This window comes from Chrysoperla carnea, chromosome 1, assembly GCF_905475395.1.
Source record: "Chrysoperla carnea chromosome 1, inChrCarn1.1, whole genome shotgun sequence".
NCBI lineage: Eukaryota > Metazoa > Arthropoda > Insecta > Neuroptera > Chrysopidae > Chrysoperla > Chrysoperla carnea.
This window is the reverse complement of record NC_058337.1, coordinates 131,986,351-132,001,397: the sequence shown is the minus strand read 5'-3', so window position 1 is coordinate 132,001,397 and position 15,047 is coordinate 131,986,351. Positions and strand designations below refer to the sequence as shown.

The 15,047-nt window shown below is 30.4% G+C and overlaps 2 protein-coding genes across 3 annotated transcripts; both read left to right on the top strand.

Moving 5' to 3' along the window:
• The first annotated feature begins 980 nt into the window (after positions 1-980).
• LOC123295123 (zinc finger protein OZF-like) lies at positions 981-5,193 on the top strand. Its single transcript, XM_044876351.1, has 4 exons — positions 981-1,255; positions 1,459-1,711; positions 3,350-3,855; positions 4,534-5,193. The coding sequence occupies exons 2-4, from the start codon at positions 1,471-1,473 to the stop codon at positions 5,191-5,193; spliced, it is 1,407 nt and encodes a 468-aa protein (XP_044732286.1). The 5' UTR covers positions 981-1,255; positions 1,459-1,470.
• Positions 5,194-6,286: 1,093 nt separating this feature from the next.
• On the top strand, positions 6,287-14,197 carry LOC123301060 (ER membrane protein complex subunit 1). Of its 2 annotated transcripts, XM_044883791.1 has the most exons (13): positions 6,287-6,466; positions 6,583-6,698; positions 7,531-7,885; positions 8,828-9,342; positions 10,311-10,430; positions 10,522-10,545; positions 11,250-11,425; positions 11,531-11,695; positions 11,880-12,170; positions 12,276-12,471; positions 12,841-13,164; positions 13,289-13,513; positions 14,007-14,197. In XM_044883791.1, the coding sequence occupies exons 1-13, from the start codon at positions 6,324-6,326 to the stop codon at positions 14,165-14,167; spliced, it is 2,811 nt and encodes a 936-aa protein (XP_044739726.1). In that variant the 5' UTR covers positions 6,287-6,323; the 3' UTR covers positions 14,168-14,197. The 2 variants fall into 2 exon arrangements, with proteins under 2 accessions (XP_044739726.1, XP_044739734.1); XM_044883799.1 differs by lacking the exon at positions 10,522-10,545.
• Positions 14,198-15,047: the final 850 nt, after the last annotated feature.

Here is a 15,047-nt window from a genome sequence, read left to right as displayed (position 1 = left end):
TTTTCGTTAGCTATCTTTTATGTGTGTAATTCTGGGATCAGGACTCCACATTCTTGAAACCTATCAGACCTAGGTTAATTTTGATTATAATAGGTATATCTCTTTTTGTTTTTGAGTTATCGTGTTGACAAATTGGCGGACAGGCGGACTAACGGAAATGGACTAATTGTAGGTGATTTGTTGAACATCCATTCCAAAATTTTCCCTTACAAAAGCCTTACAAAATAAATTTTAACTAAATACATATTTAAACCAATATATTCATCAATATATTGTTCCATTCTTAAAAGAAATTTCATGAATTTTTACTCAATCATATAACGCCACGAACTGAATTTAAATAATCAAAACATTCGATGATTTTTAATTAACTAACAGTAACGATTTACCAAAAACTTCGAACTCTCTTATCAAGTTTTTTTTAAATGTTGATAAACAATAATCAAACATTAAAAAACAAAAATCTAATTAAAGCCTGTGTACAAACTTTAGGTAATTGCAACGAGCAGTACCGACTTATAGAATAGTTTTTAAGTACAAAAGGATCCTAATTTAAAATGAAAAAGTCTTTTGCATGCTCCATAGACCTTTTTATTTAAAACAGCCGCGTTTGCGCTGTGAACGCTTAATGGAACGCACCCTCGCTGTATCCATGGCATCCGGCGCCAGCGTCAGGCGACAGTTCGACAATCCTGCTAAGGAAGACTATCTACTGATTTTAATAGACCTTACAGTCGCATTCTAAAATAGTATACGAGTAAATTAAATAAATAAATGTGTTAATAAGTGTTTAAATCTACAAGTATTTTTTAATTTATCAACATATAACTCATTTAGGTTAAAATAACCATTAAGTACATCTGATTGGTGTTTGCTGTCACGTGACCGGATGCATAGTTTTACGAAAATTATTATCTAAAAATATTAATAATCCTTACATTTTATAAAAATTAATTTTGTGTTTTGTTATTTACATATGATGATTAATCATTAGAAACTTGTATCCAATCGATTTATTCTTAGTGGACAAAAGCGTGTTGTAGCTTAACTTTAATTAAAAATGAATTCTTCGTATTAGAAGAACTGTATAGTGCCCCAGTGTAAAAGTACAACTCTAAACACGCCAAACAAATTATTTATTTATGTTCCTCAGAATGAACAAATACGGAAAAAGTGGCTAAAGCTTGCAAAGAGGGTTGATTTTAATAGTTTATCCACAATTTCAAGAATATATTTTTGTGAAGACCATTTCGATGTAAGTATTTCACACACCACAATCTTTGTATTTTAATTAGTTTCAAGCAAAACTGATGATATTGGCAGTATCAGAATTTTTCAAGTTTATTGATAAAACAATCATGCATGAGTTGAGGTTATGTTATTTTTGTTTTATGATTTAGAATTGCTTTTTAGTGTTATTATTTATTGTAATAGACACACTTTTATTTGTTTTTTTAGTTGCCAAATGATATGGAAAATTATATCGAGTACATTGCTATGGGAAAAGTATCAAAAGTGTGTTTGAAACCAGGTTGTGCTCCAAGTAACTTTGAATGTCAAGAAGATGGACGAAAACGACCATGCAACAGTACAGAACAGTCGGATACATTAAAAGAAAAAAGAATGATGGTAATGGCAGAGGGTCTGATTAAACCAGAAGAAAGTTGTACACCAAGTTCATCTTTCAAAGATACTTCTGATAAAAGTTCGAGTATGTGTTAAGCAATACAAATGATTTCAAGTTTTAAACAATATATCTCAAATTTTTTATCGTTTTTAATATTCCGGTGCACTTACTGACTGGCCCAAAAGTTTTTATACTAGATTTTTTTATTCATTCATTCAATAGAGGGTTTTTTGAAGATCCTAAATCTGATAATGCGTATTTGGGAAATTACCCTTTCACCGTCATCTTAGAAAATAACTTTTTTTTTACAATTTGGCCCACGTTCTAATCATTCAAAAATGATGATTTTGATGTCGTTGAACTTGTCTACGTTTTATCTTCAAACCCATTTATGTCAAAGTGCACACTACGATTGATAGAAAAAAAGTCATCCGTATTCAAAATTAACAAAGTTTTCGTGAGTTTGAACAGTTTGTAACAGTTTTTTGCAAATATTTTTTTAACAGTACATCTAAAAACTTCTGTACGAATAACTTTTTTCTATCAATCATAGCGTGTAGTTTGAAATAAATGGGTTTGAAGATACAACGCAGACAAGCCCAACGACATCAAAATCATGAAATTTTAATTAATAAAACGTAAGATAAGAGCCAAAACGTAAAAAAAAGTCATTTTCCTAGATGGCGGCGAAAGGGTTAATTTCTCAGATATGCAAAATCAGATTCAAGGTCATCTAACAACCTCCTATTGAATGAATGAATAAAACGAGTGAAAACTAACATTTGACTGAGTTAATAGACCTTTTTCATGAAAAACAGAAATGCTTTTAGTAAATTTTTTATGAAAATATAGGTCGAGTAGAGCCTGTAACTCGAAAATTACGCATTTTTATCAATAAAAGCACTATGAAAAAAATTGTAAAAAAGACACAATATTTGAAATAATTTTAAACGATTTTTTTTGGCTCCACCGCACACGTGATCTATTATGCCAATCCGACAAGCAATGACAATAAAACAGTGTCAACAGTTGTATTAATATATCATTATTATCAACTTTAAATGACGTCAAACCGACCTTCGTATAACTTCGTGTGTTTCCGTATCGTTTTCGCCAATTTGAATTTTAATGATTTTCATTGTCTGTTTTCTCGGTCATATGGCTCCAAAAAAATCGGGGAAAAAAATTAGCCTATTTATCAAGACATTCATAAATACTTTCATTTAAAAAAATGTGAAAAAGGTCTATTGTTGAAATATCATGTATAGGAAGTGTTAATGACGCAATCGTAAGTTTTTTTTTACGTCGTTTAAGTACAGAAAGATATTCACCTAATTTGCGCCCTCACGAGTAAACAGTAATGTTTGTGAAAATATATTTCAACCAAAAGTTGTTTATTTTTTTATAAGGAACATTTTTTACATTCAAATCTTCGTTCTATTTCTAACGGTTTTCAACATGGATCGTACGGATTCAAGACCCAATTGACCTATGTTGTTAACTTTCGAATTCGACGTCATTTTTTACGCCCTAAGCCCGTTATAAAAATTTCAGGTGATATATCTTCGTCGATTGTTTTTGAGTTATCGTGTCGACAGAAAGATAGGCAGAAATTTTGTTCGTAGTATATTTTTAAGCGTTACAAACTTGGGACTAAACTTAGTATACCTTGATATATTTCATATTTACATACTTGTATTAATTTTTCCGATTTTCAAACAGATGGAGCAAATGTGCCAGAAATTTTTTGTGAAGTGAAATCAAGAGACGAGACATTATTACCTTTGAAACCGTCACTAATATCTGTTGCCACATCCTCATCAAAGGCTGAAACTATTTTAAAATCAAGTCCTACTGTGTCCGACCTAAGAAAAATTAATGGAAATATATTGATTGAAGAAAAGCACTCTGAAATTATTATTAAAAAAGAAAAATTTGATGAAAGTAATTCAATCGAACATATAACAATTAAAGAAGAAAATAATATAATGGAGGATCATGAACCAATTAAAAAGGAAATACAAGAAGAAAATGTTACAACAAAACACGAAAGGATTGATTTGAATGAAGAGTTTTCCCAGGATAAAAATAAAACAGTTGAAGTTGAGAATCAATTAAATACAGAAATTATAATAAAGGAGGAAATATTTGATGAAACTGTTTTTGATCATCAATCAATTCAAAATGAAGACAAAAATATTTCATGTGACGTTTCTGATAAAAATTTTGCTGATCAAAGCACTTTAATTGAACATAAACGAATTCATAGCGAAGAAAAATCTTTTTCATGTGAATTTTGTGATAAATCATTTTCTCAGAGAAGCAGTTTTGATAATCATAAACGGACTCATACTGGAGAAAAACTTTTTTCCTGTGAAGTTTGTGATAAATCATTTACTCAGAAACTCAGTTTGGATAATCATAAATGGACTCATATTGAAGGAAAACCTTTTTCCTGTGAAATTTGTGATAAAGCATTTACTTCCAAAAACAATTTAATTGTGCATGAACGAATTCATAGTGGTGAAAAACCTTTTTCTTGTGAGTTTTGTGATAAATCATTTACTCAGAAAATCAGTTTGGATTATCATAAACGGACTCATACTGGAGAAAAACCTTACTCTTGTGACGTTTGTGGTAAATCATATACACAGCAAAACAGTTTAGTTGTACATAAATGGACGCATACTGGAGAAAAACCATTTTCCTGTGAAATTTGTGATAAAGTATTTACTTCCAAAAACAATTTAATTGTACATGAACGAATTCACAGTGGTAAAAAACCTTTTTTCTGTGAATTTTGTGATAAATCATTTTCTCAGAAAATCAGTTTGGATTATCATAAACGGACTCATACTGGAGAAAAACCTTACTCTTGTGACGTTTGTGGTAAATCATATACACAGCAAAACAGTTTAGTTGTACATAAATGGACGCATACTGGAGAAAAACCATTTTCCTGTGAAATTTGTGATAAAGCATTTACTTCCAAAAACAATTTAATTGTACATGAACGAATTCACAGTGGTGAAAAACCTTTTTTCTGTGAATTTTGTGATAAATCATTTTCTCAGAGAAGCAATTTTGATTATCATAAACGGACGCATACTGGAGAAAAACCATTTTCTTGTAACATTTGCGATAAATCATTTACTCAGAAAACCATTTTAGATAGTCATACACGGACTCATACTGGCGAAAAACATTTTGTCTGTGAAATTTGTGATAAAGTATTTACTTACAAACCCAATTTACTTAGACATGAACGAATTCATAGTGGAAGAAAACCTTTTTCCTGTGACGTTTGTGATAAAACATTTACTATTCGAGACAATTTAATTACACACAAACGAATGCATACTAGAGAAAAACCATTTTCCTGTGACGTTTGTGATAAATCATTTACTACGCGAAGCAGTGTAATTACACACAAACGAATTCATAGTGGAAGAAAACCTTATTCCTGTGAGGTTTGTGATAAATCGTTTACTCAGAAAATCAGTTTAGATAATCATAAACGGACTCATACTCAAGAAAAACCATTTTCTTTAACAGACTCTTATTGAAGAAAAGCGTTTGTTATAAAAAATTTACTCGCACAAAAATTTAATGTTACCTACTTAATACATAAATATTTAAAAATATTATTTTATTGAATATATTTTTATAATTTTTGTATAATTTTAACATATTTAATAATAAATAAGGTAAATAAAAACATATGTTTAATTAATTTAGCCCATATATTCCATTTTAGGCTTGAAATATAACTTGTATTAACCAAGAAAATTCATATTTTCAAAAAGCATATTTTCCTGAATTAAAGAAAAACTGTAAGTTTTTCGGTATCTCCGCATACGGATTCGTAATCTACGTAAAAAATGCTTGAAAATGTTTATTTTTCCTGATGTTCTAGGATGATTTTTAAGAAAAAGTGCTTAAACTGAACTTTTACCTAATTTATGACTTGAATTATGTACCCGTGATTCTAATCTTAATTTAAATACGTGAAGTTTTATTTTTAAATTTTTACGATATATTTACGATGTATTCTTTAGGTAATTAGTCGGTCATAGGAATATTAAAGTTATATTCCTTCATCCAAGGGTAATTAGTTAAAAATATTATATTTGTAATTAATTTCTAAATTGTATTTAAAAAAAAAAATACATTTTTTTCTTTAGGGTAAAAGATTTTACTTTAAATAGAAAGATTTTTTGCTCGGACCAATCTACAACACACGCAGAATTCGCTACTCATTTAAATTTTCCCGCAATTGAGAGTGCGAACAACCGCAGCCAATCAAAAGTAGGTATATTGCTTGAGGCAATCTAAAACCATAGATATAGAAATATTAAAATCTAAAACACACGAAATATTATCGTTCTATTAGAATTTCCCGCAAATGAGAGCCGCAGCCAATCAAAAGTAGGCACATTGCTTCCCCCCCTAAGTGATACGCTCCCCTCGTCTAAAGTAGGACTTTATAATACATCCCTACTATAATTACTAGATCCGTGGTTGTAGTTTATAGGTCTATTATATTTACTTCAAAAATGTATTTTGTAAGTCTATGATCAACTTACATATGAACACCTATGAATACAGGTACGATATGAAGATTGATATAAATTAGTAAATAAAAAAATCCCTGTTTGTTGAATGTACACCAAAGTACCACCGGCTGATCGTAATAATGGAGTTGTCACGGTGGCGATTAAAAGGAAATAATTTTAGTTTTATGACAGACTTACAATTTTTTCAATATTTATTTATATTATTTGGATTATTTAATTTATCTGTGTGTTTGTTTGAGGATCAAATTGGAAAATTTGATTGGTGAGCATGATTAATTAACAATTCTGTTTTATTACCAACCTATCTTTTTTTTTTACATACATTACCCAAAATAAATATCCAAAATGTAAATAAAAATTATATTTTTAAATTTTCAGGAAACAAAATTATGTTGGAAAATTAAAATTATCACAATTTGATACAGTTTCAACAGCGAAACGTATTATTGTTGTTACCGAGGAAAATGTAGTCGCTGCATTGCACTTGAAAACAGGTACCTAAAAATAATTAACTTAAATTTTTAAATGGGTCAAACTAGGAAATTATGATTTTTTGTACGCTTAGTTTTTGTTCGGAGCCTCTCTGCCCTCGGTGATATACAATTTTCGAGGAATGTTTTGTTTTTTTTAAGATAACGGGAAGTTTATAAAATCAAGGTGAGATTTAATTAGCGAAATGCGTTCAAAAATTTTTGCGGATTTGTTAAAATGATGGCAACTAGGGTTCGGTAGTTCTGTTTAAAGGAGCGATGAATTACCTGTTGTAGACACATCTCTTTATATTTTTGGGCAAATTAATTTTGTACAGGCCTAAGTAGTTTTGTAGAAACAAATTCACATAAAAGTACAAAAACCTAATCACAAATTTTCGAAAACTGGATGTTTGGATTGAATTTCCTGGGGAAATTTTTTAACAAGTAAAATTTACAAAATTAAAAAAACCTTCGACAATTTTTTCGGGTACGGAACCCTAAACTTGTATTTGATACATAGCTTAGAACACTTTCCATTAAATTATTTTTTACTTTACTCCAAACTGAACCGATTTTGATGATAATCGCCTCTTTTTTAGTTGTTTTGGGTACGGAACCCTAAACTCGCTCTTAAAACATAGTTGAGAACACTCTCCATTAAATTAACTTTCAAACAAAAGAAAAAAAAATCAAATAGGTTCATTCGTTTAGGAGTTACGATGCCGCAGGCAGACAGACAGACACACACGTATAGTGGTCAAAGTTATAACAGCCCTCTTTTTGATTCGTTGGTTAAAAAAAAGGAGAAAAAAATTGTTTTTTAAAAATTCAAAACTTAATGTTCTGTTTTTAGGTCAAATAATCTGGCGACAAGTATTAGAAAGTGCAAATCGAAGTCAAATTGATTTCTTGCATGTAGATAGTGAAGTTATTACCATATCCGCATTCTCACTATCCGGTCCGTATCTAGTACGAGGATGGGAACCAATTTCCGGTGGTTTATTATGGGAATGGACATTCACGTTAGCAAAAAGTACGGATGTGAAACAAGTTGATTGGTTAATTTCACATGGACGTCTTTATCAAGTTGTTGCAAAAACAACGGGTCAAGATTCATATTTGGAAGTAACATCGTATAATACACGAACAGGACAGAATCGTGGTAGTTCAGCCCGAATACAAGCACCATGGATATCAGATTCATCAAAGTAAGCATTTGAAAATTGAACTTTTTCAAGAGAGAAGAATAATTAATTCATTCCATTCTCAAAAATTCATAAATTTGATTTGATATCAAGGAATTTTTAGATTCTGGAAAAGTCAGAGAATTTTTATGCTAAAAAATACTGGGTCTCTAATTTTATTTTGAAGATCTGAGTCTTTATCGATATATTCTGTATCAATTTTAACTAGAAAATCTTTGATTTTGGTCAGAATAGGGAATATTCATGAAATTTAAATTTGGTTGAAATATTTTTCTTCCATAACTTTGATGACTGGACATTTCAACTAAACCATTATTTTCGTAATTAATATCTTTTTAATTACTTAAAATTAATTAATAAAAGTACAAATTCAGTGAGGGCATTTAAAAATTTCTAAAATGGAAATTCAAATTTTTATACGGACGTGACATCATAGTACGGACTTGTCAAATTTGTTGACGTACTGTATGATATTAATTACCTACATTTTATATGGTATTTCATTAAATTATACTATTCTATGGCTTTTTATTAGAAAACTTAATATTAACGAGTGTAAATTCTGTGTTGTAAATTCATTTTTTTAAAGTGTAAATTATACATTGAACTGTCACCAATTGACAGATCACGTACTTATACGTCATCAACAGAGAGCACCAAAAAACTGCGTTTAAATATCTCAAAATTATAATGTATTTTAAATATTTTTTTACACTTCAATACAGCATTTTTAAGCAGTATTTATATTTTTTACTTTGTTATAACGGTGTAAACAATGAATTAAAAATATAAAAAAATACATGAATATTCCCTATTGACCTATTCACCTATGTAAAGCCCCTCATATGTTAATCTGACGCGCTCGAGTTACTACAGAAATCTCCTCTTGGGCTCCCCTATTATAATCACAGAAGATTTTATAGTAATAAATTGATTTGTTTCTAGATGCATTTTATCAAATCCACACTACATTTGTCTAAACTCCCAAAAAATAATATCCGTGGATGTTGTATCCGAATCCAATCTAGTATACACATTCCCCTTGGTGGATGCATTCGAAAATACCGAAAATGTGGAGTTAATCAGCGTGAATGGTCCATTACCAATTGTTATATTAAAACAAGGACCCGTACATAAATTTATTAAAATCACCGAACAACGGATTCAACTATTAAATGATGAAATTCATGGTCATCAAAATTTCTTAGTTATGCCATACGGTGATGATTATTGCTTGTTACAAGCGAATTTACGAACACCAGAATTATTGGAAATTAGTGGAACTCTGTTGAGTGATTTTTCACCGATTGATGAATTGAGTAGTAAAATTGCATATCCAAAAACACAAGGTGTGCCAATATTATCTTCGTCGTTTTGTAGTACACGTAAAGATAAGGGAGTTGTGTGTCGATTTTTCTTAAGTACAGAAGATGAAGCTATGGTTTTGTTACAAAATGGAGGTAAGATATTTTTCAATTCAAAAAGTCTGCTTTGTTGTATGTATAATAATAATAATAATACATAAGAAGGTTACCGAAAATGGGTCCCTAGTACCTAGACCCAGGAGTTATTGCCTTTCTTGAGAACAACCTATCACCCGAAAGCAAGACGTCTCCGGGTAAGAAATGCTATTTTAAGCAGATGAAGCTATAGAATTCTGCCGATGTCGCGAAGAAAGCCCACTTTTTGCCGAGATTGCTCCCAGAACCGATGGATCCAAGGTGTCAAACATAAACATTTATAACATGACGCTCTGCTAGTTTCTACAGGTTCAATTAACATGAATAGAAGTTTCATCGTCCTCCATACAGACTGTACAAGTGAGATCATCAGAGATCCCCATTCCCCATGTTATGGAGGTGTTAGTTCATTCAACAGTGTCCTGTCAAGAGTCGTATCACCCTTCTACTCTAGTGAGTTTCAGGCGGGCACAGTCGAATGGTCAAGCTGTGGTTTGGCCTGTCGCGTGTCCTGCGCAATTTCCTAGTAATTAAGATTAGCTTATCGTAGCCATTCCTTGATTCGGTAAATTATAGAGCATCTTGCTATGGGAATGACAGTGACGCGATACATAGGTTAGCCTGACTGTGTTATTCAGTACAAAACGGCTAAGTTCCTCGAAGCATAGACTATAATAGATTGCAATTTTGACGCCACATGGACCCGAAGTGCGGCCTTGTCGTATATTTAAAATCATCTAATTCATTACTCTTTAGAAAATTTTTGAAACAGTAATGCTCCATAGCTCAGGTCACACTTTCCCAGCCATAAAAGGGAATTTTTTTAAACAGTATGTCATAAACATGGACCCTAAAATAGTTCGATGTTTAATTTTGATTTTGCAACTTTGATTTAAACATACGATGGATTGACGAGTAAAGGGATTAATTTTGTAAATTTTCTTCTTATTGATTTGTTTTTATTTTAGGTAAAATAATATGGACTCGAGAAGAATCCTTAGCTAATATTATTTCTGTGGATCTATTAGATTTGCCTGTTTCTGATCTAGATGCTTCTATTGAAAAGGAATTCGATAATAAAGCCAATAGTAAGTAATTTTTTTTCTCTAATATATTTAATACAAGATGATCCAAGTTTTAAAAAAAATAAACATGTAATTTTTATTTCTGTTTTTATAGCAAATAGTTTAGGATTAATTTCAAGTAAGTTATAATGCTTGTGAAAATGAATGCTAAATTTGAGACCAAGTTTAATTTTGTTTCTTAGATTATTTATACTTTCTTTTTTTTTTCTTTTTTTTTTTGTAAATAACTTTTTCGTGTGCATTTTTTGATATTGGCATGGTTTTTTTTTTATAAGATCTTAAGAGTCCATTGGTAGAAAATATTTAAAACCTTGACTATTTCATGCGCGCCAAGAATTATTATTTAAATTTTTTTCTAATAAATAAATTCTTTGACTAATTTTACCCAGGAGTTGTGGCGGATTTAAGCTTAGCACCGTGAGGTCTATGCCTAGGCGACAACATTTAAATGACATCCCGTAAATATTTCAAAAATATCATATTTTTGTCGTAATTGAAGTATCATTCATACATTCAAACTGTTGATTTTGACTTTAAAAATCGTTATTGAAACTCGTCGATGTATATATATTTATATTTCTATATAAAAAGGCGGCTTAGAATGTCTAGGGCCTTATGCCTCTAGCTATACAACTATAGCAAGAAAAGAACTCCAAAAAACATAAAGGATTATTACAGTCTGTCTAAAGTTTATACTCTAAACTCTGGTTTCGTATAGTCTATTTCTTTGTATTGTATCATTTGCACTTTTGTGATTTTGTTTCATGTGGCCAGAAATAACCATAGCATAAATTTTTATAAAATTTTCGTTATTTTTTTTAGCAAATATTTTTGACATGTTACAAAGACGTTTGACAAGCCAAATCAGTCAATTACAAGCACTACTGTTGACGGTATTTGGAATTACTGCACCACAATCCAAAAATCAAGCTGCTGGTCTAGTGCGTGATGAATTTGGTTTGCATAAAATGATTGTTGTAGCTACACGTATCGGAAAAGTAAGTGTTTCTGTTAAACTGTTAACAAGTCAATGCTTCATAATTTTATACGAACAATAGTTAGGTCTAAAGTGATCAAACTTATCATAGATTATTATATCGTAGGTATTTGGAATAGATAATAAAAATGGTGACATTATTTGGCAACAACGGTTGGAGAATATTAAACCGTTTACGTTAGGTGATAAACAAAGTTATCCATTATTTGTTCAGCGTACAACAAGACATTTTCCACATCCAGCTCAATGCACGTTACTCGCCAGAGATCAAGTAAGTTATAAAAATACTTCATATTCAGTTATTACCAGGCTCTTAGCTAGGTTAGGTTAGAGTGGTTGTGTTGGGGTGAGACAAACTTAGACCATAGGGGGGTTTATTAGTTTATATTTAGAAGAAAATTCATCAGCTATAGATCAAATAGAAATTTAAAATAATTCATTTTCCATTTTTCTAGGCAACAAATGAAGGTGTTATTTTTACATTTAATCCAATAACAGGATTACCAATAAATGGTATTGGTCCAATAAGATTAGGCTATCGTCTAAAACAATTAATGTTGTTACCAGAAGGTGACAATAATGCGTTACGTGGTATTTTATTATTGGATGAAAATAATAATGTTCATATAACACCAGAGTCAGCCATACCAGTGGTTCGAAAAATGTTAAAACAAATTTATTTGTTTAGTGCTGATTATTCTACTGGTTTAGTTTCAGGATATTCTGTAGCATTTAATTCTTTAAATGTAAGTATAATTCCTAATTAGGAATTGTCAGAGGATTGTTTCCTTAGGGAAATTCCTTCTATTGTGTCATTTTATTGGAAGTAAAAAAAAAGGGTTTATTTTCAGGAATTAAAAGCAACACAAACATGGAGATTAAAACTAAGTGGACGTGGTCAACAAATAATTGATGTAGTAGTTAAAAATCCATTGGAACGGGTACATTCGCAAGGTCGTGTTTTAGCTGATCGTTCTGTATTATTTAAATATATTAATCCCAATTTAGTGGCGATTGCAACACAAGCTATGGATCCAGTTCATAGACGTAAGTATTTAATAATTTTAAAGCCCAAAAACTACAAATATCTAGTACGCGGTTTTTGCGAGTCATTAAGGTAATACGAGTGCCAAGGCAAGTTTAGACTTGTAAATAGATTTTTTAAATTTTCATTAACTAGTTTTGGAGAAATCTATGAAAACATATCATCCATCTACCGTTTTCCCATAAGACCAATGTTAAATATACCAACTTTTGAAGTCATTTATTTATTTAAATAATTCGGCAACAACCCCCCCCCCAACCCCTAAAATTTTCAGAATTGATATAAACTGCCCTGACGCTTGTACATCCTTAAAAGATGTCAACGTCTAGAAAAGGGGTTATAAATAAGCTTTTGGTTTTGTTTTTTTGCAGAAATATTAAGCATCTATTTAATTGATGTTGTATCCGGTTCAGTGATATTTTCGGTAACACATAAACGTGCCCGTGGACCAATTCATATTGTACATTCAGAGAATTGGTTAACATATTGTTATTTTAATGATAAATGGCGACGTACTGAAATCGCAACATTAGAATTGTACGAGGGTAAAGTACAAAGTAACAGCACAGCGTTTAGTTCATTGAATTCACCAAAGTTACCAATGATTGAGCGACAAGCGTACATAATGCCAGCAACTATTTTAACAATGAAAGAAACAATTACAGAAAAGGGAATTACAAGTAAACATATATTAAGTAAGTATCATTCAATATTATTAATAGTTGACTTATTTTTGTCGTGTTTACTGATTAGCTGCCTTATAAAAATTGGCTACATGGTTATAATTTACTAACTAATGTGTTAATTATTGTGTTTTAGTGGCTTTAAGTAATGGTGGTATATTGGAGATGCCATGGATGTTTTTAGATCCACGGCGACCGGTATCAACACCGCCTGAAGAAGGTGTTGTACCATATATACCAGAATTACCAGTCCCATCAGAAGCAATGCTTAATTATAACCAAAGTTTATCATCAATACGTGGAATACAAACAGTGCCTAGTGGTCTTGAATCAACATCACTTGTTTTTGCATATGGTTTAGGTAAGTCATGAACGAAATTTATATTCGTACAGGGTTCGCCATTTAAGACGCGAGGAAAATAAGCACCGATTCAACAGATTCCATATTTCTTACCTATTATCAATGTCATTTTGAATTTCTTGATTATAGCAAGTCGTCACAACCTCTAAAGTTAGAGCCTTGTTAGCAAGCTCTGTAGGGTAAGATTTTAATGATGGCGTACTACGTAATTTTAGAAGTTAATATTTCTTTAGCGAGAAGTCTGAAGGAAATTTTATGTTTTCCTGCATATGACAAATGCATTAAGTGTTACAAATAATTGAGTATACTACCTTCACACATGCATCTAAAGGATGTCCCAGGAGCAACGGACGCCCTTGCTGCATTATAAAGGAAGTACAATTCTAAAATGAAAAGTGCTCTTCCATTTTTCAAAACTCTTTTTTCTCATTTTACTTGGTCATTTGTTCACATTTTTATTAATTAAAAAATTTTGTTTTTTCATTTGTTTTAGATATTTTCTATACAAGAGTTGCCCCATCAAAAACATTTGATGTATTAAAAGACGATTTTGATTATTATTTAATAACATTAGTATTATTAGGTTTAACGGCCGCATCATATATAACAAGATATTTAGCGTCACGCAAAGCACTTAAACAAGCATGGAAATGATCCTAATTTTTATTTTAGGTATCAATCAAAAAAAACACTTTAAACAATTTAAATAATATTATTAATTAATTAAATAAAATAAATAAAATTAAAAAAAAAAAAAAAACATATTTCTAGTCCGATTTTTGTTATATCTATATGATTATATAATAATTATATAAAAAAATATTGTAATTTGAATTTTGTTTTTATATTTTATATATTATTAAGTACAATTTATCAACGGGTACCAAGGTTGTTGTTTTTATTTTAAGTGTTAATAATTTACAGTTTAATTATTTCAAACAATTGATTACGATTTTTAAATACAAGAAAAAATACTTTGCGTTTATTTGGGTTCGTAAATCAAACTGCTTAGAATCGAATTAAACTTTAACAATTATGTGAAACAGATTTAGAAGGTTGATAATTAAAAAGACATTCTAACCACAAAAATCACTTCCAAATAATTTAAATTTCTAATCGAGCTCCAATATTTGTAAGTTCGCTGTGCCCCTAAATTTAACTAATGCCCTATATCGAAGAATTATATTAAAGAAGGATAAATGGAATGATAGAATTCGATTAAGACAAAGTCTCTTTAAGATTTCTCTAACTCGATGGAACCAAATGTTGTAAAAGATTATACCTGGTTTAAAAACGACTTTCTTTTTAACGCATCCATGAATCTTGATACTTAAAAAACTAGACAAACAAGAAATTTCTATCAGTTTTTATTTAAGTCACCCTGAAGTTCAGTATTTTTTATTAGCCTCTTTCTAAAAATTAACTTTCTTTTTATTAAATCATTTCATCAGCAGGGGTGCATCTGGTTTTATTTTTAGTAACATATTATTAATTGAACTTTTTCACTTCGAATCGAAATGATGAAATGTGCTCC

What these genes read in the sequence shown, in the direction of transcription:
- LOC123295123 (XM_044876351.1), top strand. Translation starts at nt 1,471, where the DNA reads ATGGAAAATTATATCGAGTACATTGCTATGGGAAAAGTATCAAAAGTG. An exon ending in TACTTCTGATAAAAGTTCGA is followed by an intron (nt 1,712 to 3,349) that starts GTATGTGTTAAG and finishes ATTTTCAAACAG; the next exon opens with ATGGAGCAAATGTGCCAGAA. An exon ending in ACGTTTCTGATAAAAATTTT is followed by an intron (nt 3,856 to 4,533) that starts GCTGATCAAAGC and finishes TCATATACACAG; the next exon opens with CAAAACAGTTTAGTTGTACA.
- LOC123301060 (XM_044883791.1), top strand. Translation starts at nt 6,324, where the DNA reads ATGGAGTTGTCACGGTGGCGATTAAAAGGAAATAATTTTAGTTTTATG. An exon ending in TGGATATCAGATTCATCAAA is followed by an intron (nt 7,886 to 8,827) that starts GTAAGCATTTGA and finishes ATTTGTTTCTAG; the next exon opens with ATGCATTTTATCAAATCCAC. An exon ending in TAGCTACACGTATCGGAAAA is followed by an intron (nt 11,426 to 11,530) that starts GTAAGTGTTTCT and finishes ATTATATCGTAG; the next exon opens with GTATTTGGAATAGATAATAA.